This window comes from Gopherus evgoodei, chromosome 13 (assembly GCF_007399415.2).
Source record: "Gopherus evgoodei ecotype Sinaloan lineage chromosome 13, rGopEvg1_v1.p, whole genome shotgun sequence".
Taxonomy (NCBI): Eukaryota; Metazoa; Chordata; order Testudines; family Testudinidae; genus Gopherus; species Gopherus evgoodei.
Window position 1 is genome coordinate 8,096,339 of NC_044334.1, and position 23,479 is coordinate 8,119,817.

The window sequence follows — 23,479 nt, forward strand, 5'->3', positions numbered from 1 at the left end:
TGACTCTTATTTATTTTTGCAAGGACACCACCAGAGGAAGCAGAGATCACGCTCTAAGAAGTGCTATTGAGTGCATGATGGAACTATGACTCTAATCTTCCTAATTTTGTGCTTCTATAGCAATCACAGGGAACCATGATGGCCTGGTCTTCACTACAAAAAGAAAGAGTGTTCTTAACTTGAGTTAGCTAATGTGAGATCAAATCCTAGTGAAGACAAGGTGGGCTTTAGCTTTTTCATGAGTCAGCTGCTTGAGTTGAAGACTCATCTCCCCTTTAACCTTTAGCTCAATCTGCTAATTTGTTTGAAAAATTACAGACTGCCTCATCTTGAAAGGGTTGCTAACATGAGGTACGAACACACCTTTTTCCTAATGATGGTACACCTTACCATTCTCTATTCTTACACTCTGTAATGTGGGTGGTTGTCTCAGGACACACTTACACTTGCAATATTTTTATATCCACATTTTACCCAACATTTCAAAAGTCTATAATAATGTTGTCAAACAGACATCCATGATGCTACTTTGCAGGAAGTAGCACCTTTCCTCCAAAGGTCTCATCATGCTTTACAACCATTAATTAGCCCAGCATGCTGTAAGGAAGGGGAGTTTGATTGTGCCCATTTTACAGAAAAGAAAACTGGGCATAGGTAGGTTAAGTGTCTTTCCCTACATTCACAAAGTATGGGCCCAATCCTGTGAATGCTTTCCACCAGGTGATTCTGAAAAGTCTTAACTGAAGTCTGCGGAACTGCTTGCAGTAATAAGGACACCACCTGGGTGGAAAGGCATTTACAGGGTCAAGCCCTGAACCAGTTAACAAGGACAAGACATTCAAGAGTCCAGACTCCAGTCACCTGTCCTAGCAACTAGCCACCACATCTTTCCTATTGGTTATGAAGTAAAAAAAAAAAAAAAAGTAGAAAACAACTAAAATTGTTTGTTTCAGTTGGCTGCTTTTAACAACAATACCGAGCAGACATTTCATTGATCTCCTGCTTAGACCATGTTAATTTGAACTATGTCATGTTCCCAGTCTGGATAGAAGTCAAGATTACAACATAAGGAGCGTACAGATAAGAACAAAAACCATCAGGTGCCTGATGCATGGAGACAAAGCAGTGACACCGCAGCAAGGTGCTGCATGAGAAAGTTTCACAGATCTGGACGCTGACAACAATATGGCATTGCAGTATAGAGTAGCTGCAGATTCTGACAGTGGCTGAATTAGCATTAAAGGGAAAAGTGTACAACCACTACGGAGAATTTACTAAAAGGCTGATCCTGTCAGAGAGCTGTGGGGAATGGATTGGCACTGGGATTTTAGTCACACCAACTGCATCTCTTCTCATTAATAACTAGATCAATGGAATTTTGGCACTGGAGCAGCTAGGGACACTGTATTGTCTACTTTACTCACAGCATATGCAAAGCTGTGATGCAGACACTAGAGGCCATTACAGAGCAAAGAATGTCCTGCCGAATGACAAGTAGCGGTAACCATGGTGAGTTTACCTGTTTCTTTGCAGTCTGCATCAAAAATGTAATAAGACATAATGCCATGCGCCAACCACTTTATCAGTAGCAGCAGGCACAGAGAACAAAGAAGGGGATTTAGGTTGGCTGTGATACCAGTTCTCCATGCGCTGCAAGTGCCTATGTCAGATACCTGCCAGTCATTCCCAGAGAGAGTGGAGGAGTGTGTGGGACTCGGCTCAATAAAAAGAAAATCAAATTTTTGTATTTATTTAAAATGCGGTTGTGATCCTGATAAAGAGCTTGAGTGCAGAGTATTTCCTGAGAATTAATGTCTGGTGAGGGGTAACAGACCTTCTTAGCCTCTCAACTCTCCCATTAAACCCCTGGAAGGACCCCGGGTCTTAGACTTTTTTACGTAGTTAATCCAAAATACATTTGGGTATGTAAGCATTTAATAGATTTCAAATTATATTTGCTGGACCCTGTCATTATAATGAGCAGCAAAACCAGGCCAGCGAGCCCCAAAGTCATAGGAGACCAGGTCAAGAGGTCAAAATGACTGTACTGCATAGAAGAGGGTAAAAGATCCAGCATGGTGTTTGGATGTCGTCTTTCTCTGGCATCAACCCTGGGCTGATCCAAAGTGCCGATGAGATCTGCAGAGCACTTATATGGCATCTGTCCAGGCTACCTGAGCAGCTTTCTCCCTCTGCCAGCACCAGGGATAAGGCAAGCTGGAGTCAGACTCTAGACCTGAACATCTGGGACCTGGAGCAGTATGTTCTCACTATCCATGTGGAGGTTGAGAGGAGAGTGGCAGGGGCAGGGACAACTCAAATTCACTCCCCTGGTTAATCCAACTGAGGTCAAGGCTGCTGACCGTCACTGAAGGGTGTAAGGTCTGATGGTGGTGATTTTAGGATGCACGTCGCCTAACCCTAGGCTGGTAGCCAATCCATGCTGATATTGATAAAGGTGTGGGTGACAAGATGATAGGCGTGCTGATTTATCTAGCTTTAGATGTAAACATTGCCGACAACGCTCCTGGATTTATCACAAGCCTTGCACTATTTGATGTTCTTCTTAATGCTCCAGGTGCTGGAGGAAAGTGATCATGTGAGAATCTCAGCTTGCATATTTTTTTAAAAAGAGAAATGTTTAGCAATGTTTAGAGAAGTTCAAAAATAGAAGTTTTTAAGTTTCAGTTTCTCTTGGCTGCTGGAAAAAAGCTTGCAAAGTGACCCAAGTGCCCCCGAAGGTTCAGAAACCACATATCAGACAAGAACCCCAAATGTATTTTTTCTAAATCTCATGATTTTAAGGGACAATCTCATGATTTTGGGGCCTGACTCATTACTTTGAATGCTGGCAGTTAGCAATATCACAAACAGTTAAGAGAGACTAATGCTGGAGTACGACTGTCACCAGAGCCTCTGGAGGAACGGCAGATGCTAGCTGCGCTCCTCAGACTCAGACATCCCCTCCTCTCAAGATTCAGCTGCACTCTTGGAATGACTTTTCACATTTACTCCCAGTCCTCCCCCTTCCAGCCCCCGAACTTACCTCCAGCTGCTCTCTCTCAACCTGATTCAACATCCAGTGAAATTCAAGTAAATGGAAAGATCCCACAGACTTCAACGGGCCTGGAATCAGGCCCTATGTGCCCAACCCAGCTCCCACTGAAGGCAGCAGGAACTTTCCACTGACTGCAGTAGGAGCTGGATGGAGCACTATCTGCCTCCCACCCAGCTGTCCTGCCTTTAACTCCTCTTCCTTCCTGCAGAGCTGCTCCTTCAATTCTCTCTGGTTTCACTCGTCTGGTTGAGGAGAATTTGTATTTTTAAATCTACTGCTGTTGCCAACAAGTGAAGTGGATGAGAAGTCAGGTTGTGCTTAGAGAGCTCACAAAACCCTGTGCAAGCTGCAAAGTAAACTGCGTTTCTGTAGCCAGTCAAGGCACTCTCATCTGACGTGCTTACAACACCCATAGACAGTTACAGCTACATGGTGGCAGCTTTTGTCACCACACAACCATGTGGCATATTTATCGCATCCAAACCTACTGTGCTGCTTAACTGCGGCCTTGTCTACACTCAAAAGTTGTACTGCTTTAATTACACAGAAGTAGCTAAAGTGGTACAACACCCCCACCTCCCCTTGCATAGAGTTACAGGTGTTTATAGCAGTGTAGTTATTCCTGTATGGGAAAGGGAAAAAAATATACAAATATAAGGAATATTTATTCCAGTATAATTGTTTCCACACTAGGGGTCCTACAAGTATAACTAGTTAGGGGGTTGATTTTATTATTTTAACTAAAGTATTTATACTAGCACAAAATCTGTGAACATTTTGGTGCTTGCTGGAGAAAATCCACACAATTATCCCACAGTGCCTCTGCAGGAGGTCTGAATTTTTCACAAAGTGCTTTTATCCCAAGTGTTTGTCAAGCATTTGAGCAAAAATAGGTGTTAAAAAACACATCTGAAACAGTCAGAATAAAACCCTACTCCCCTCTCAGTTGCTAAGCTGTCATTTTCTTGTGATGTCAAATCCCCCCACTTGTCTAGTCATCCATAGAATCCTCTGGCAATTAATCAATCAATCAATCAAGGCAAAACCTGATGTTTCTAAGTAGAGCAGAAATTAAAAGCTTTTTCTTAAGAACAAAACCCCACACAGAACTCTCAGCCCTACGAAAAAGCCAGTTCATCTTAAATTGCATTTTTTATACAAGTCGATTAATTATGAGTTTAACACATTTGCCCAACTAAGATTGTGTAATGAACATATAGGCCTGATTCTACTCCCAAAACCACTAATGTAAATTGGAAATAATTCTATTGAACTTATTGGTGTCACAGCCATGTAAACCTGGTTTAAGTGAGAGCAGAATTAAGATCATTGGTAAATTCCTCCACTGCCTTGTACTCTAGGCAAACTGCTGCCTTTTTGATTGGGTGGAATTCTACAGCCCCTGGGCACAGGTGCAAGTGACTACCCACAAAGAGAGAAATCAATGGGGCCAGGATTTCACCCCAGATGCGAGGCCCAGTTTGTGGAATCTGGCCATTTTACAATCACATCAGTCTGAATTGTGGTTTTAATGTTCAAACTTAGAAGGAAAGAACATTAATTCTTTTTACATAAAATTTCACTGCAATCTCATGGAGGACAGGTGGAGAAGGGCAAACATGGTACCTATCTTTAAAAAGGGGAACCAAGAGAACCCAGGGAATTACAGACCAGTCAACCTAACTTTGTTTAATAATGTTCCAGTATCTTTCCAGGTATCAATCAAACTGTAAGTGCCCAGAGGATAACAGGGTTATACGTAACAGCCAACACGGATTTGTCAAGAATGAGTAACGCCACACCAACCTCATTTCCTTCTTTGACAGGGTTACTAGCTTAGTGGATGGGGGGAAGATGTAGATGTGATGTATCTTGGTTTCACTACTGCTTTTGACAGCCCCACATGTTCTTAAACGCAAACTAGGGAAATGTAGTCTCGATAAAATTACTATAATGTGGGTGCAAAACTGATTGCGAGACCATACTCAGAGAGTAGTTATCAATAGTTCACTGTCAAACTGGGAGGGCGTAAATAGTAGGGTCCAGTTCTGGGTCTGGCATTATTCAATATTTTCATTAATGACTTGGCTAGTGAAGTGAAGAGTATGATTATAAAATGTGTGGATAACTTCAGGCTGGGAAGGGTTACTAGCACTCTGGAAGACAGGATTAAAACTCAAAACCATCTGGACAAACTGGAGAATTGGTCTGAAATCAACAAGATTAAATTTAATGAAGACAAGTGCAAAGCATAGACTCATAGACTCTAGGACTGGAAGGGACCTCGAGAGGTCATCGAGTCCAGTCCTCTGCCCTCATGGCACGACGAATACTGTCTAGACCATCCCTAATAGACATTTATCTAACCTACTCTTAAATATCTCCAGAGATGGAGATTCCACAACTTCCCTAGGCAATCTATTCCAGTGTTTAACTACCAGTTAGGAACTTTTTCCTAATGTCCAACCTAAATCTCCCTTGCTGCAGTTTAAGCCCATTGCTTCTTGTTCTATCATTGGAGGCTAAGATGAACAAGTTTTCTCCCTCTTCCTGATGACACCCTTTTAGATACCTGAAAACTGCTATCATGTCCCCTCTCAGTCTTCTCTTTTCCAAACTAAACAAACCCAATTCCTTCAGCCTTCCTTCATAGGTCATGTTCTCAAGACCTTTAATCATTCTTGTTGCTCTTCTCTGGACCCTCTCCAATTTCTCCACATCTTTCTTGCAATGCGGTGCCCAGAACTGGACACAATACTCCAGTTGAGGCCTAACCAGCGCAGAGTAAAGCGGAAGAATGACTTCTCGTGTCTTGTTTACAACACACCTGTTAATGCATGCTAGTCTAAAGAAAAGAGGACTGAGAGGGGACCTGCTAACAGTCTTCAAATCTGTTCAGGGATATTATAAAAAGAAGATGGTGATCTATTGTTCACTGAAGGTAGGACAAGAAGTAATGGGCTTAATCTGCATCAAGGGAGATTTAGGTTATTTATTAGGAAAAACTTTCTAACTATAAGGGTAGTTAATCTTGAAATATGCTTCCAAGGGAGGTTGTGGAATCCCCATCATTGGAAGTGTCTAAGAGCAGGTTGGACAAACACCTGTCAGGGATGGTCTAGGTTTACTTGGTCCTGACTCAGTGTGGGGAGTTGGACTAGAAATTGGTTCAAGGTCCTTTCCAGTCTGACAGTTCTATTATTTTAATAATTAAGATGCCACATAGGCATCAGTGTCTATGCAGGCAGATCCTATTGCTGCACCAGGGCAATGAATGGGACAGGCACTGCCAACCTAGCAGTGAAACACTCAGTGTCTTATTACCAATTCCCCTAAACTCTCCAGTCCCACTGAATGTTTAAATAAACAAACAATAAAAAAGCCATTTTTGTAGAAAATATTGGGACTGATCCCCTTAACCGTGCTCTCACAGTGTAAATGAGACATTCATTATATCTATTTACTTTATATTTACACCCACTTTAAATCCCCTTTACATTGCCAGAGCCTGGAAATGGGCTTTGGTGTAGATGGAAGCCAAATGAGAATCAGGCGATTTCCTTAAAAACAAAAACAAACAAAAAATGCGAAGTTATTCTTCTGTAACAGCCAAAGAACCTCTTTTAAGCTTTAACATTTTATACATAGACAAAGGACATTCATATTCGGTTTTGTAAATTCCACACCTTTTTTTGCTCAAAATAGAGAAAAATACCTGTCAGTGTCCCCCTCCCATTATCCATTCCTATTTTTTTGGGTGGGAGGGGGGAAGGTAGCAGTCATTTGATAAAGGACCAGGTGAGTTACATCTGGAAAAAGTAAACTAATCAGCATGTTTAGCTCAGTTCTTTTCAGAATATTTTTAACATGACTTGGACTTCCAGTGAAGAGTGAGCAAGTGCTGTATTAAATTTTAGCAAATTTAATTACAGTCATAAATACAATGCCACTGTGAATCTTTGAAAGAGTGAATCTAAGACAAGAAAGATTAAAAAAAAAAATAATGTAAATCTGGAAAACCAATGTTAAAGCTCTTATAATGCCTACAAATTACTCCTTGTGTCTAGCATAGTTTAGTATGTAAAAGCTCCACAAACTGCTATCTTAACAGAGTACTTTATTTTCTGCACTGCTGTGGCACAATAGACTCCCCCACTCCATAAAACCTGAATACGGACAACAGGATCATGTTAAATATCATTACATAAAGAACGTTAAGGAAGCAGTTTGTTTATGGAGCTGAGTGAGAGCCTTAATATTAATAATGTAACATATTATTGGACATAAGAGACTAGCTAGCGTGCATATGTTCTACTGCCCTCTTCTGGCTGGAATCAGAACTCTCAAGCTGTGTTGTGCCCCTACTATACTGATACCAGATAATGGAGATTCTCTTTTGGCTCAAGTGGTGGGAGGTACTTGTGATTTTGGAGCCAGAGAATCTCAGTCACTGTAAAGTTCGAGTGGTAACACTGCAGGCACAGTGAGAACTACAGAAGTCCTAGGTGACAATATTTTTTCTGTTTAAAGGGTTGCTGTTGAAGAACACGGAGCCGGGATGCAGCCTACTATTTTAACATTATAATAATCTGCTGGAATTTGATTCTACACATGCACGTTTTAAAACTTCACTCTGATCTTAGCATTTTGTTAAGCCATCAAAAATAATCATAATAATAAGAGACTGATACAGTATGCCCCTTGCAAATACCATTCCCAGAGCTGTGCAGATTCCAGGTGAAATTATTAAAGATGTTGGTGTGCAAACAAAATACAACCATAATGGCTTAAACCCTGTTTAAACAAACAAAGCAAAACAAAAAAAGTGAGTGAGATAATAAAAATAAAAAGGACCTTAAAAAATTGAAGGTTTTGTGTTTGAGATTAAGAACATGTCTGCAAGTGGCTGGTTTAGAAACACAGGACCAGCACTGAATGTTACACCACAAGAGCCCAGGCTCCAGAGTGGGAAGACTACAGATACCTGGAAAAACACTGCAAGTTTAATCACATGGGGCCTAAACCCTCGATGCCCTGAGCTTTGCGTCATCACTCACAGCTGGGCAAAGCAAGTTCAGAGCCAGTGTAAAACTCTGCTTTGGAAGCAAATGACTCTCTCTTTGAACTAGTGTAAATGACAATGCTGCAAGGCAGTGGTGAATCAGGCCCCTGGAGCACCCATAGTACTATATAGCTGGGGAGGGGGTTTAAACCACCTGTGGAGTAGACCGACTTTACTTACGCAGCCATCCCAAGATCTGCAGGGAATCCCCACAGATCTCCCATTAACCCTTTACAGCCCTTCCTGCCCCTATGGCAACTCTCCTCTCTCTCAGGGCTTGCCTTCACTGCACAAGTAACTTGGTTTGTAACCTGAGCATTGTCCCTAATTCGAGACCCATCCACACACAAACACCCCAGGGTGGTGACCTTTTAGCTGGTGGTGGCTGCCCTGCCTGGCAGTATAGTCTGCAGGTCAGGTTAGTACAACTCATCAGCTGCTAATAGAACCACTCTGGGTAGCTCACCTGTTATTTTGTAGAGTGGCCACTCTCACTCGAACTAGACTAAGTGGAGAGGAATTAACCAGTGCATAGACAACACAAGTTAACTGTGCAGTGAAGACACAGACTTCGGAAAATATGGACCACAACCCCTCCAGTCCCACTTGCACCAAAAACCCTGCAGCACAGAGCATCGCCATTATTATATAGATACCCCAAGCTGGCCACATCCCCTCAAACCACTGAGCCCCAACCACTCCAAGTTCCCACAGAGCAGCTTCTGCAGAGCTGATTTCAGGCCAAAGGGACAGATGTCCTGCATTCAGCCCCTCTACAGGGTTCAAAGGAAAGGGATGCTCTAACCCCAGGTTTGGAAGCAAACCCAGGATTGCCACTTCTAGCTGAGCTGGTGGCATTTAATTTAAACACAAGAGAGATGGAACCTCCTGAAACTCAGAATTAGGGTCCAGCAAGGAGGGAAGCCATTTGCAGTCACATCACTCTGAATGCAGTGTGTGCCCTGCAAGGACTGCTTTGTCTAACTCCCTTGGCCTCAGGCCATCATGCTGGCATAGCCACTAGCTAGAGGAAGGGCTGGTAAATGAGGAATAATGGCAGGAGATCGAGAGAAAGAGAGAACCCATTTTGGATACCGATTAAAATATTTTTCATTGCTAAGAGTCTGTGGGTGTTAAGGACGACATGAGCCCAGCAAGCATGAGTTCGGGGATCACAGAAGCATCACAGGGGACTGCTGAAAAGCCACTAAAAAGGAGGACAAACGGAATGAAAGAAATGTAAAGCTTGAATCATGGCATGGATCATTAGAGAGCATACAGATAGAACAATGACAGCAACAAAAAAAAAATCACAAAGAACTTTCAGAGTTACTTAAAGCAATAGCTCAGTAACATGTTTGCTATGGTCTTAGCCCGTTGCTTTCATCTGATGTGCAGTTAGACTTGTGTTTTCCCCTCGCTCCATGATGTAAGCCAAAAATCAAAACAAAAAGCTCAGTGTCCCTGCTCTTCTATGGAGGTATTTTAGAGAATGAGACACTGGCTGTAGTGAGGGACAAAAAGGAACAAACAGTTCCATCGCTTGGTTCTTTCTGGTGACACTGCTTTAGTATGTCACAAGAATCTGAAGTCAGGAACCTGCCTTTTTCCTGGCTTTTTTTTTTTTAAGTAGCAAGCTGATCTCAGGCCATGATCCTGCAAATACTTACATGCATGCTTAATTGTACACACCTGAATACCCATTTACGTCAGCTACTCACATGCTTCACGCTATTCTCATGTGTAGGTGTTTGCAGGATCAAGGCTACAGTTCATATCTTTCTTCTCTATCAGCTGGTGACAATTCCTTGCAGCAAAATGAGATCTACTATAACTGCCACTCATTGTAGCTTCTTTGGGGTACATGTAATTAATACCCCAGGAACAGAATCACAGACAGTGCTGCAAAACCACTGAAGTATATTTCTACTCCCTTCTAAGACACCAAAACTTCCCTCTCTGCCTTTCTTTCTTTTCTTTTTTTTATAAAGTCACATTTCTTCCTGTTGATATTTTGAGGTCAGACCGGTAGACACCATATGTGTGAGCTAGCTGTTAAGACCAGAACGGTTAAAGACAACTTCTCCATTTTTTGTTTTAATACCCATCAGCATGCAGAGATACGGGGATCTCCTGAAACTATCGCACAGTGAATGAATTGCGGCTGCTTTATTCCGAATTTTCCGAATTACACACGCACGCTCTTTCACATGCACACCCAGCAAAGTTCACCGCAGAAATTAAAATTTTAAAAAATGACGGTTACCTCTGAAAATAAAAAAGTTAAATCCACCCCAGTCACTTTGCAGGGGGAAGGGGAGATGGGGAATAAAAAAAAACAGACGGGGGGGGGGGAAGGAGGCTCTTTAACAAAATTTAACCTCTCCAAAGCCCCTAACTGAAGCTCATGCTGGCAGAGGAAGACTTATCCAGCACAGACTAATCTCCTCCAGACTCCAGCACTTTGAAGGACTCTCCCCTGAGGACAAACCCTGATGGAGAGGGGGCCATTTCAGATCGGGGGGGCTGTTTCAAAGTCGCTCTGGGGCGCAGCCCTGGAGAAAGGGGGGACCAGAGCGCCAGCCCCCCAGCCCCGAGCAGCAGAGAGCGGGGCTGCCTGGCCACACACCACGCGCGGCCAGGCACTTGCAGCCTCTTGCCAGCAGCGGTCGCGGCTGAGCCGCGAACAGAATATTCCTGAGCCAGATCAATCAGCAGCCCCGGGGAGGCGATCATGGAGGAAAGCGAACGGCCGGATCAAAAGAGCCACCAACTGAGCGGCGCGGCGCGGAGGCGGCCGGCACCTGGGCGCCAGGCGGGGCGCAGCGCCCCGGGGCGCCGCGGGGCCCGGGGAGGGAGCCGAAGTTTGGAGGGAGCCGAAGTTTGCTCCTTGGGAAGCGCAGCGCTGTGGGTGATTAGTAATAATGGCGGATATGAATCAGCTCCGAGGATCTGACCCTACGTATGCAACTGGACAAAAACTACAGTCTGGGGCTTTCCCCAGGTATTCGCGCTGCACCACGGCGCTCTTTCTGTGCTTCCAAAAAGGGCTGGAAAACTTGCCCTCCAGTTGCAATCGGAGACTTACCCTGGTTGATGGAAGTCCCGGGGAGGTGGGCGTTCAAGTTGGGCTTGTAAGACATTCCTAGAGACATGGCAAATGCAAGAAATAAAAATGTCCTGACATTCAGTGGAGCGTCTCTGTCTCCCCCAGACACTTTGGGTTGTTTACAGCGGTAGCAGCACCGGCAAATATGGCCGTCACTTATATTGACACCCACAATGCAATATATCATCCATACATCATTAGGAGACATGGATCCAAAAACTTTAGAGGAGAAAAGGAATTCACGCGTCTCTCACAGCCAGTCCTCCGCACCCACAGCACTTTAGATTTTTATTTTCTGGAGGGTCAGGGGGTCATTTTTATTTTTAAAGAGCAAACAGTAGAGGTTGGGTTTTTTTTTAAATAACATTGGTTTTTAAATGAACTTCAGAAACTTTTGGCAGAACTTTTGGGCTGAACTCTTATCCTGTGCCTTGTTAAAAGGGGGAAGCTGGGGGTGTGGGGAAATGTTGAATGGGCATTCTTAAAAGGATAAAAATAGTTGGATTTGTTTTAGGGTGGCTGGGATTTTTTTTTTATGGCAGATTAGACAATCTGTATTTTTTTGTTTAATATTATAATTTTTCCAATTAATTTGAGTGGTGGGCAATATCTGCTAACAACTTTTTTTTTTCAATTTTCTATTCAAATTCTCCTAATAAAGTGAAGAAGATGTTCCTTTCAATTATTTTATATACTAAATACATTTTCTGTCAGACCATCAGTTTGGTCTGATCAGAGGTTGAAGGTTAATATAGACTGCAGCAACTGAGAGTTTTAATACAAATAAAAGCAGATAATAATTAACTTGTTTTCTGTTTGCAAAGAGATGGCAATGAAAAATGTGTCCACTCAGATTCAGAAGGCTAAATTTTAAAAATAAAATTTAAAAAGTCTTAGAAACATCAGTCTGTGACGCTAAAACTCATTCAGACAATGGATCAATTTAATCGCAACAAAGTTATCCTTAATCCACAGTAAACCTGTGGCATATTCAGTTAAAATTATTCCAGATGTATATGAGTGTAATTGATCAGACTGTGGCCGACTGCCCTTTCTAGTGGGTTCTGCAACTGGAATTAAGCACTATGCTGGAACTTTCACATGACATGGCATTTCCATTGTAAGATTGTCACTCTGAAAAGGCTGTAACACTGTTATAATTTCTACTAATGTTTTACAACCAGATGGGGCCCAATCCTGTTCCTTTTGAATGGAATCTTCCCATTGTACATGGTACAGAATTGGGCCTATACCATCTTTCTGTTCATTAGTGCTTTACAAAGGAAGGTAGGTATGATCTCCATTTTATAGGTGGAGAAACTGAGTCACAGAGGTTAAACAATTGGTGAAGGTCACACAATGGGCCCTACAACTCAAGTCTCTGAGCTTCACTCCCTTGTTCTACCCACTAAACACTACATAAGAAGCCTGTCCAATGGGAATAACCATGGCTGATGCCTGATCTACTGTTAAACAAATTATCTGGATGTTCCGAAGTTTCACTTTCAACTCGAAATGCATCTCAAGTTATGGCAGTGGAGCCCAGAGTGGTGAGGGCTATTGTTTAAACAACTGATGTGTGCTGTTCTCCATTAGCACAGGGCCAGAAAACCTCAGCCATAGAATTATATGCTTTTTACCCTATATTTTCAAAGTGGCACATAAAGCTTGGCTGCGCAATTCTCATCAAAGTCAACAGGAGTCACACAGCTAAACCCCCTCATCCAGCACTTTGCAAATTGATGCCTGACTGTCCCTGAAACTTTGCTGCAGGATTTGGAGATAATTGTGTTTACACTAATCCCTCAAATGCTTGTAAAACTTTGCAGAACACACAATTCTTGGCCTAGCTCTTTGTGGGCCTGGTTCTCCCTTGACCTGACCCTTCTGCAGTTATTTACACGTCTGTGAAGTAGGTGTAGAATGGTACCTTGCTCAGTTAGTAGTATTCTACAGCCACTCTGCATTAGTGTAAACAACTGCATGTGGTGCAGGGCCTTGGAGAATTGGAGTCTGGGTGATTTACCTGGTTCTCACATTGGTAGCTTCAAAATATACAATGCTCCTATAAAAAATGTCTTTAAAATAGCAAAGACTCTATAAAAGCATCTTTCTTTAGAATACAATAGTACAAGGTGCAGAGGGACCCTTCTACTTTTCTGAGCACTCCCTTTTTTTCTTTCTCCACTGATAGGAAGCTGTCAGGAATGTAGAGATGGATTCTCCATCACTGACACCTGTGCAAAATGGGTGTCTATTGATACCCTGACAGAACAATAGGATTTTACATCCACTCTGCAACTCTCTCGGCTCATCTGTAAATGACAACACAAGGTGCAAGACCACAGAAAATCAGACCCTTAAGTTTTGGCACCTGCAATACATGTCAGCATTACTTGGCTTGACTGGCTATCTTTTGTTCTGACTTTTCACTCTGGGCAGACCTCAGTGAAGTTGGCTTGGGTACAAAGTGACCAAAAGTTGTTCCCATCTGTCTAATGGTTTGTGGTCCATGTAAAATTAGTGGTCTCAGTTCAATCATTGTGGCTGCAACAAAAAAAAATAAAAATCCCAGATATCTACCTTGTTGGCAATTTTAGCAAGGATGCCAGAGACGAATTCCCTCAGAGATACTTCCTTCAGGTGAGGGTCCGGTCATGTTGCCCTGCTGGAGTCCACATTCTGTAGACAGAGGACATCACTTCCATTGTTCTTCATTCAGCACCTGTCGGCTGCAATAACCTCTCTTAATGGGACACTCAGCAAAGATAGATGCTGGGAACCTCCTGCACCAAAATCACGTTTCTACCACCTGAGCTGACTGTTAACTAGTAGCAGTAGTGGGCTCTTAATCTCTATGTAGGCCAGCCACGAGAAGGGGACATGTCCTACAGAGCTAGAGTGTTACATTGAGTTTGATATTCTCTACCACACTCATATTTTGAAGGCAGGAGTAACTTAAAATAAGTTTGTGTTCTTAATTTATTTTTTTTAATCAAGGGAGAAAAGTCCGAAAGTGGGGTTAGTCTCCACTAAGTCATCTTCTCTCTGTGCACATTGCTTCTGGACCCCTTACATGCAGATACAGTTCCAAAAATGACTGCACTATCTGAAAGACATAAGCTGTGTGAGCCCTCACCTGGTGCTTCTCCTTCTGTGTACCTTCTTCATTTCCATTACCAGTGTTTCTCAACCCCTTCCGGCAAGGCCATTGGGCACCCTACGGAAATACACAGCGTTACTAAAGGCCCAGCCCTTTTTAGGCAAAGCTTCTGCTGAGTTTCTCCTGAGAAAGTACTGCAGGACTGGATCCTACATCCCTCTAGCTTTTGTATAAGAAACACACACAAACTACATTTAAGTGATGTTATAAGACTGAAACCCAAAACAAAGGAATTCTAAGTTCACCTGACATATCACACGTCCCTCTTGCTGCTGGTGCAGCACTAGGGTGACCAGATGTCCCGATTTTATAGGGACAGTCCTGATTTTTGGGTCTTTTTCTTATATAGACTCCTATTATCCCCCACCCCCTGTCCTGATTTTTTACATCTGCTGTCTGGTCACCCTATGCAGCACTTTTAAGGTGGTAACTCCTTTCTAGCTGTGATGTTAGACAGTGTATTGGGTTAGGTGCCAGCGCACCTGGGTTCGTGTCTCATTTCTGCCAATGACTTCCTGTGTGACCTCACACAAATAGTAGTCAATATTTATATGATGGTAGTGCCCAAAGCCCCCTGCTGGGTTTGGGATCTTGTTCAGGGTGCTGCACAAACACAGAAAAAAAGACCATCCCTGCTTTGAAGGACTACAGTCTAAAGTCGCAAGTGGCCTGATTTTCACAGGCACTGAACATCCTTAGTTCCCATTGGCCTCAGTGAGAATTGTGTATGTTCACCAGCTGTGAAATGAGACCAGTAACCTCTCTGTCATCTCTTAAAATAAAATAATAAGAATTAATGATGTAGATCCATCTATATAAAGTACTTAGAGAGCTACAAACAGAAAGTGATAGCCGAGTGCAAAGTAGCTATGTTTATTATCCTATTGGGTTAAACTATTAAATTGGAGGAATTCAAGGTGGAGCATCAAAATCCCAGCATTTCCTTGCCACTGTGATTAGTGTAAAAAACTGCTTGTGGGTGTTAATAGCAATTGAACTAGTTTGGTTAATTTTAACTCATTAAGTTGTGTGTGTTTTAACATTAGCTCTCTACCTGCTGGGGGAATATACAAACTAGCTTGGAGTGAGGGGAAGAAATTAGATCTTCATCTCTTTTCTGGAAAGAATTTATATTCAATCATTTATGTAAATATCCCCTAGATGTTAAGGACCTACATAATATTTATTATAATCAAATAATCATATAGAATATGCACAATATAATAATTACATAAACAGCCCCTAGTATATGAGAGGTGGTAAAAGGAGCTATTGAGATCTCATGTAAATGTGTCTTTAGAGATTGCTCAAAGCACAAATTACTGAGCCACAAGTCGATGACAGCTCCTCCAGATCTTTTATTGTCTATCTTTATAAATGTACAACTGCTTCCAAGTCTGCTGGGTAAATATATATTTAGGAACTTCCACAAATGATGATTATTTGCCTGATAATCTCTAATGGCTCTTTGGTGGCAACTGGTGAAGGCATCTCTGGTGAAGACAGATCAACTTATTCCCTTTCTGTGCCTCCACTATGAGGCCTTGATATTTCACCCCAACCATCATTTTTCCAAAGCCTCCCATTTTTCTTACACTCACAAGGCTTCTGTTCCTCATGCAGCTCCCTCTCATTTCCTACCATCATCATTTATTGCTCCTATCCAAGAAGATTTCCCTCCCTTTACTGAAATCCCACACCATATGTCTGTAGTACTAGATGTAGTTTATTTGTCATGCTTCTTGCTGCTTACAGTGTGCAGCACCGGAAGTCTACAGAGCCCTTCCTGGTTATGCACAGAATGGAACCATTTGAGAAGCTAAGCAGTGGGAAACAAGAGGGTTGCAAGCAGAGGAGAATGCAAGCGGGAATCTTTCTCTTAAAAGTTCTCCGGACATTAGGTTAGTGGCTTTTTCCTGGAATCTTTGCTTAATTTCTTTTCTTAGATGTTGCATTGTGTTAATTTGTTGCTCAATACTCTGCCTCTATCTGGCAGAGTCACCCTTCTGATAACAACACATGATCTTTTTATGAAGCACCCAGAGATCTCAAAGCATTTTACAAACAATAATACATCAAGTCTCCCAACTCCCACTTCACAGAGTGGTGAATTCAGATACAGAGCGGTTACACCACAAAACAAGCCACAGCTGATGGGGGAATGAAGTCCAAGAGTCCTGATTCCCTGCTCTAATCCCTAGACTACATCATGGGTGGATTACAGGTAACCAAAGCCTAGGTACAGCAGTATTTCAGCCCTCTACAGCCTGTCTCTCCAAACTTCCCCAAAACAGACTTCTGCCCAGCCCAGCCCTATCCCCTCACTAGCTCTGGAGAGACTGACTCTCCCTTCCTACCCTAGGATAGTCTTGTTTCTCTCCCACGCTTGATTCCTTCATCTTCCTGCCAAGTGGAAAAGTCCTGACAGGCAGACAGTTGGGTGCTGCCTCCCTGTCTGCATCTCTGACTCCAGGTTCTCTCTGTTTATCAGGCCCATATCCTCTGGATTCTGCCTTAAAAGTGACCAGTAAAATAACACTGTCCAGGGGCCTCTTTATGAATGTGTAACAAAAGGCTGAGGGGGTTAACATAAAGGGGCCCTGCTGCTGCTTGGAAATATTAGGAGTATCAAGTCTGGTCTTTCCTGGTTTGCTGGAGGTCTCCTTGAGCACTAGAGAACCGAAGTGAGAGATTTCTTAAACCTCAGTCATGCAATTGTGTGTCTAAAATCTTGCACACTGAGTACCTCTATTCCCCCCCCGCTCCCCCGCCCTTTGTCTGGAATCCAAGTGACAGGTGTGAACAAAACCAGGGAAAGAGCCTGACTACAAATCCTTTCCCCTCTTGTTTGCTCCTGGCGCTGTGGCTGAGGCTCCTGGCGCTGTTTCATTCCATCACGCTAACAGCTCTCCAGGAAAGAGGGCAGACAAACCCTGGATGTCCAGTGCAAAATACAACAGAAAACAAGAACAGGGATGAACTTTTGGTTTGTTTTGCTTTGTAATAACAGGGGATCTGCCTATATCTACCCCTCCTGAAGACAGTGATGGGAAAGGATGGGATCAGCACGGCTGGGGCACAGACACCAGGGACTGTAAGGAAACGGTGGGGAGTTCTGCTCTGGCCATAGGGTGGCCAACATTGTATTAAAAAAATAAAGGACTGTTTTCTTAGCACACCCCGCCATCCCCCCTGCTTCCGGTATTACCATTGATCATAAGCAGCACTCATCTACATTTGCCTGGGGTATTTTGTACTGCTTTTTGCAGCCCTCAGCAACTCCCGACCTTGTTGTAAAGAGATGACAAAAGAAGGGACGTCTCTCATAATAAGGGACTGTTGGGAACCCTACCTGGCAGTGAGTGAGATGAATCCCTCTGTGGCAGTGCCGTGTTTCTAGGACTCTTCCTTTGGTACGACCATTTGCATAAGTGGATTAAAATCTCTCTCTGTTTCTCTGCTTCCCTGGGCAGACTTCTTCCCAGACTAAGGCCCCATCCTAGACAAACTCTCATTCCAACCCCTGGATGGACTCTCTCTTCCAGCTCTCCAGGCAGTGGACCCTTGTTTTCCTCCCACTCCTGAGTCCTTGATCTTCCTGCCAAATGAGGAAGCCCAACCCAGCAAGTAGCTATCTGACACCATTCAGCTGTCAGTCTGTATCCATGAGTATTGCTCTGTCTCTTACTAGTGCCTGCAGGCTGTGGTATGAGATCCCAAAGACCTTGTGTTACTCCACCTCCGCTCCCTGGATGTAGAAGCGCTGCCTTTCAGTGCCTGCAGACAGCATTCTGAGAGGTGGTAGGTTCTGAGTAGGAGACAAGGCACTTTGGGACTTGCTTACAGCCAATCCTGCTTCAAGGTCTATTGTACAGCTAATTGCAGGGAGCAAATCTAAAGCAAAGCACCATGCCTGCTTTCCTGGATCAGGCTGCTACTACTACCATTGCTCTAAAGCAGGGTTGTCAAACATAGTCCACTCGCTAGACCTGGCAGACATGATGTATTTATGGGGTCCCATGACAGAAAGAGAAATACAAACAGGAGGATAGGATGAAAGAGAAATGAAAGGTCGTAACAGCAATGGCTTAAAGGGGAACAGACTCTCCACTGATCAGTGAATGGGAGAATGAGGCACTGAACAAATAATACCCAGCCCCTATGTCACTATGTATTGGCTGAACATTCCTTTTGATCTCTGTGCAAAGCTCCTGGCATCTGTGGGCACTCTCTGTGAATTGTGGGGGGCATAGGATGGGCAGGGATGGTGTCCCTGGCGTTTGCTTGTCAGAAGCTGGGAATGGGCGACAGGGATGGATCACTGGATGATTACCTGTTCTGTTCATTCCCTCTGGGGCATTGGCCACTGTCGGAAGACAGGACACTGGGCTAGATGGACCTTTGGTCTGACCCAGTATGGCCGTTCTTATGTCTTATATAGTCCTGAATGTATACCCCAAGCCAGTGCTGGCTGTTCCACACACAATTCAGCCCTTTCTCCAAAGGAGTTTGACACCCCTGCTCTCTCTGTGTCAATGACCTCTCAACGAGACAAACTAGACTGGACACAAAAGCCCCACAGCAGATATTTCCTGTTAACTGAGATCTGCATATATAAATCAGCACTGGGAAGGGTCCACATGGCTAGAAGGTTGCCCAAGTTAGAAAGCTTTCTATCTCCACTCTATCTGAAACCTCGTGCAGCTGAGGTACTGATCCAGCTCTTTCAAGTCCAACATATGCTGGTCCTGCCTGTTCTCTTGGGGGCACTGAAATAAATAAGTGCTGGACAATTTCCCCATGGAGAGTTACTGCAGTGGCTTGACTAGTCTGTAAATGCTGCCCAACGTTGATGATTCCCTTTTCCGTCCCTTTATTAATTGAAAAAGAGTAACGGGGAGCCCCAGGAGCTCTCTGAATCTCTCTAGGGACGTCAAGGCCTTGAGCTAAAAAGCCTCCGCCACTCTAGAAATGCCAGGAAATCTGACCTCCATGATTGTCTACGAGGCCCCAACCAGATTCGGAGCCCCCTGGTTCTAGATGCTCTACCCAGTGCCATACTAGCCCATTGGGGGCCTTAAGCAGGAATTTTGGAGGATCCCCCAAATACTAAATCAGGCAAGTTCTTATGAAAATAAGTGAATAGGGGAGACCCCTTGAGCTGCTCAGGCTAAGCAATTGCTTAGTCTGCTTATGCCTACCACCGACTCTGAGACAAACCCAGGAAGTATTATCCTAATTTTTAGACATGGGGAGCTGAGGCACAGAGACATACCCCCAAGATCACACAGGGAGTCTGTGGCTAAGCCAGCAGTTGGACCCAGCTCTTTGGAGTGCTAGCCAAGTACCCCAGCCACTGATTCTTCCCTTTCTCTCCTCCAACAATCTAGAAGTAGATGGTCAAAAGGCCTCTCAGAAAGGGCAGGCCAGATTACCTCAGCCCTCCCTCAGAACAAGCTGGAGTTAATGGAATAGTTACTCAGAGTACACGCCTCCCTAGCCAATGAAAGGAGGAACCATGAACGTTAAATTTAAGCCAGTTATGAGAAGCCAATGAGGATCTAAGTTTCTGCTGAGTTCCCAGTCTGCTTGATGTGTTCTTGGCTGGGTACACAAGGGCCAGGCGTAATATTGCCCCAAACTGGGCTGCAGTCAGCCACATACAGCTGAGCCACAATTTAGCAGAGCTCCCTCCTGACCGGGGTAATATACACAGCTCTGAGAGACTGAGGGCAGCCATATCGCAGGCTGAGGGTCCTGAGCCAGCTTATGGTGCTCCCAGGTTTGTCCACAAGACTGCATAGATCTAGCCTTGCTTTACCTTAAAAATTAAATCTAGCTAGCTATGTTGCTCAGGGCTGTGAAAAATATGGTATCCTGCATGCCATAGTTAGGTCAAATGGAAGGATTCTTCCATCAACATAATCCACCTCTCTAAGAGGTAGCTAACTACGCTGATGGAAAAACCCATTCTGACTAAGTAGGAAGCATCTACAGGACAGCGGCACTGCTGCAGCTGCATAGCTGTACTGCTGTAGCATCAACATGCCCCTAGAGGCCACTATGGACAGAAAAGGACAGAGCAGCCCTAAAGGCACTTAACCTGTGTGAAATGCAAGGAGGCCAGGAGAGTGCCATCTCCCTGACCCTTATTGCTGCAACTATGGCAACAGGGAACAGCATTCTAAGTGTCAGGAGTCTCATTAACACTGAATCCAGGGGATCCTGGCAAAGAGCCTAGAATGGCGCATTGACTGTAAAGCTGAAAGAGGGAACAATGTCCTTGATACGGGACGCTTCCCTGAATGCAGTGGGGAAGGGGCATTTGTGAAAACGAGTGGTGACTGCTCAGAAGTTCTTTGCAAGGTCTTAGAGCAGCAGGGAGGTTGTAGAGCTGGGCAGAAGTGTTGGACAGGACCAATTTTAATAGGAAACGTTGCTCAGCTGTCACAAACACATTAATTAGTAGGATAAAGGGAAGGCTCCCATTGGAAATAAAGCTGCAGGGTTACCCCTAAGCATCCTGGCAATATGCTTGAAGAGAGAGCAGCAGGCCTGCCTGAAGATGTTAAGGGAAATGCTGCATGTGATGGTCAGAGCTGCAGGAAGAGGTCAGGGTAAAAATAACCTTCTTAGCGAGTGCAACTGGAACATCTGAAGATTGCACCTGTATTCTTGTTTCAAAGGGCACTTGTAGTCTTGGTATTAAAGAGAGTCTGGTTAAAATTATTGTCTTAACATCCTTATCTCCTCTTACTACTGACACAGACATTTCCCTGCCTCTTTTTGCCTTTTGTTTTCTTGCATTTCACTGAGTTTGACTCAATGAAAACTGACTCTGGCTCTCAGTGGAGTTTTGGTCTCCTCCTACCTGGCTGTTCAGATGCTGGGAGGGTTCCAGGCTGCAGCAAGCTAGGCTTGTTGGATTAAAGCTTCTATTCCTGAGACCTAGCAGGCTGAGGCAGCTCCATGTCTTCTCAAAATCAGGTTCCTCTCTGCTCTGGCAAAAGAACTGGGCAGAGAGGGGAAAAGGATCAGAATTTGTAGGAAGTGTCACTATGTCTCTCCCCTCTGTGCTTCAGTGCACTCATGCATCTGCTGCTGCAGGCTCAGACAGATGTCATGTCATTGCTCATTCGGACATGCACACAATTTTTATTCACTCCCAAATAACTGCAGTGAAGATCAAATCTAGGAGTAATTAAATACCTCTCAATTCTAGTGTGGATGATTTAAAAGAAATGACAGCAACTGCCTGATCACACATCTCTCCGTTTCATGCCCTCTAGAACCCACTGTAAATTTAGCTGAGTTACAATAAATTCTGCGTATGTCTACTTGTAGCAGGGTCTCCAGGAAAGAAAAATGTTATCTAGATTTAGATTTCAAAGGAGTGCTGCAGGTAGGGGACTTCAGTTTGCTAGCTGGCAATTTGACATCCTCCTCCCTCCATTCCAATTCCTTTCAGAATTCCACCCCTGGTCCCAGGCAAAAGAAAACAAAATATCAGTCAATAAAAATGAAGAATGCAGCTCTAATACATGAGCATCTTCATTAGTCACAAAGAATTACTGGCATCACAGAAGCATTAGAATTGGAGTGCAAAGTTTTGGGGAAACAGTAAAACAAAGAAAAAAGAATCAGAAAATTTAAAGCAATTCATCCAAATGGGAACAGAGAAAAGACTGTTCTGTCTCCAATGGTAACTCTTTGGGTTAGACAGGGAACCTTTAGCACAAGGTTCATGAGGGTAAGCACCCTGGCGGGCCGGGCCAGTTTGTTTACCTGCCGCGTCTGCAGGTTCAGCCGATCACAGCTCCCTCTGGCCACAGTTCGCCACTCCAGGCCAATGGGGGTGGCGGTCAGCACATCCCTTGGCCCGCACTGCTTCCAGCAGCCCCCCATTGGCGTGGGACAGAAAACTGCGGCCAGTGGGAGCTACGATCGGCCAAACCTGTGGATGCGGTAGGTAAACAAACGGGCCAGGCCTGGCCCGACAGGGTGCTTACCCTGGCGAGCCGTGTGCCAAAGGTTGCTGATCCCTGGGTTAAGAGAAGCAAAGCACTCAGAAGATAAGTTTCTGAACTCTATTACACAGTCCAGCCAGCCCTGTTTTTTCCCTTTGGTTAAGGAACCCTACAACTAATTTTTAAGTAGGACTGGTAACTCCCCATTCTTATTAAATCATTGTTTACATTCATGAGAGCCTCCGATAGGTGCTAAAAAAGTGTCAGATATTTTTAGTTTACTAAACAAAAAATGAAAGGGAAATATTTTTGTGCTATACCAAAACAATCTTGAAGGGTCTAAAGGCTCCTAGAAGTGAGGCAACAATGAACATCTTCAGCGTATGCAAGTATGGCTTGAAGGTAATTCACACAACTGTTACGTCTGTATCTAAATGTTATAGTAGATAAGCAAAGAAAAATAATCAGAGTAACAGCCAGTTTAATTTAGTTAAGAATTTTTACAAAAAATAAAATTACAAAACTCAATGTTTCACAGTTTGTCATTTTTACTTGAGTATAAAAACCTGCTAATCCATGCAGCCATTACTGCACAACACCCCAAGTCTTCTGCCATCCTGAATCAAAACTGTTGGCGCTTATGTATACTTTATATTATTGTTAACCCAGGAAAGGCAAGGAGATGCAGTGCAGCACTGTGCTAGTATAGGGTGAGGTCTCTAACAGAGTCAGAAAATCCAAATTAGGGTTAGCAATATAAAAAAAAAAAAAATCAAACAATTCACCTTTATTTTAAGTGTCTTTGGAATCTATCATGCACTATTAAAATGTATAGTGAGAGAATATTAATAGCCAAGTTCTACTTATACAAGCAACATCTTTCGCTCTGAGTTAGTCTCATAGCAAAAGTTATTGCAGGGGCAAAACTCCACAGGATTCGATGGTAGGAACCGTCACCTAAGATAAAATGCAGTAGTTTGTGGAATTCTATGTAAATTGCTAATGAGTCTGATAACTTTACATATTGCTATACTATCATGGGCCTATGATGAACATGCTATTTGATTAAAGTTTTCTTCTCCAGCTAGGCTTGTGGAGATTGTTTGTAAGAACAAAAACA

General features: G+C 43.6%; 1 protein-coding gene across 2 annotated transcripts in view; it reads right to left on the reverse strand.

The window, feature by feature from the left end:
* Positions 1 to 21,381, reverse strand: part of CDK2AP1 (cyclin dependent kinase 2 associated protein 1) — a 28,095-nt gene extending 6,714 nt beyond the window's left edge. The window contains exons 1-4 of one of the 2 annotated variants that reach the window (XM_030583228.1): positions 21,264 to 21,381; positions 14,369 to 14,449; positions 13,813 to 13,954; positions 6,540 to 6,618 (exon numbers count right to left, since the gene is read on the reverse strand). Coding sequence is in view for 1 of the 2 variants with exons in the window: in XM_030583227.1 (XP_030439087.1) it covers positions 11,209 to 11,437 (229 nt within the window). In the remaining variant the exon portion in view is untranslated. Of the gene's footprint in view, positions 1 to 6,539; positions 6,619 to 11,208; positions 11,482 to 13,812; positions 13,955 to 14,368; positions 14,450 to 21,263 lie in introns of those variants that run through there. The other variant, XM_030583227.1, reaches the window with a different exon arrangement.
* Positions 21,382 to 23,479: the final 2,098 nt, after the last annotated feature.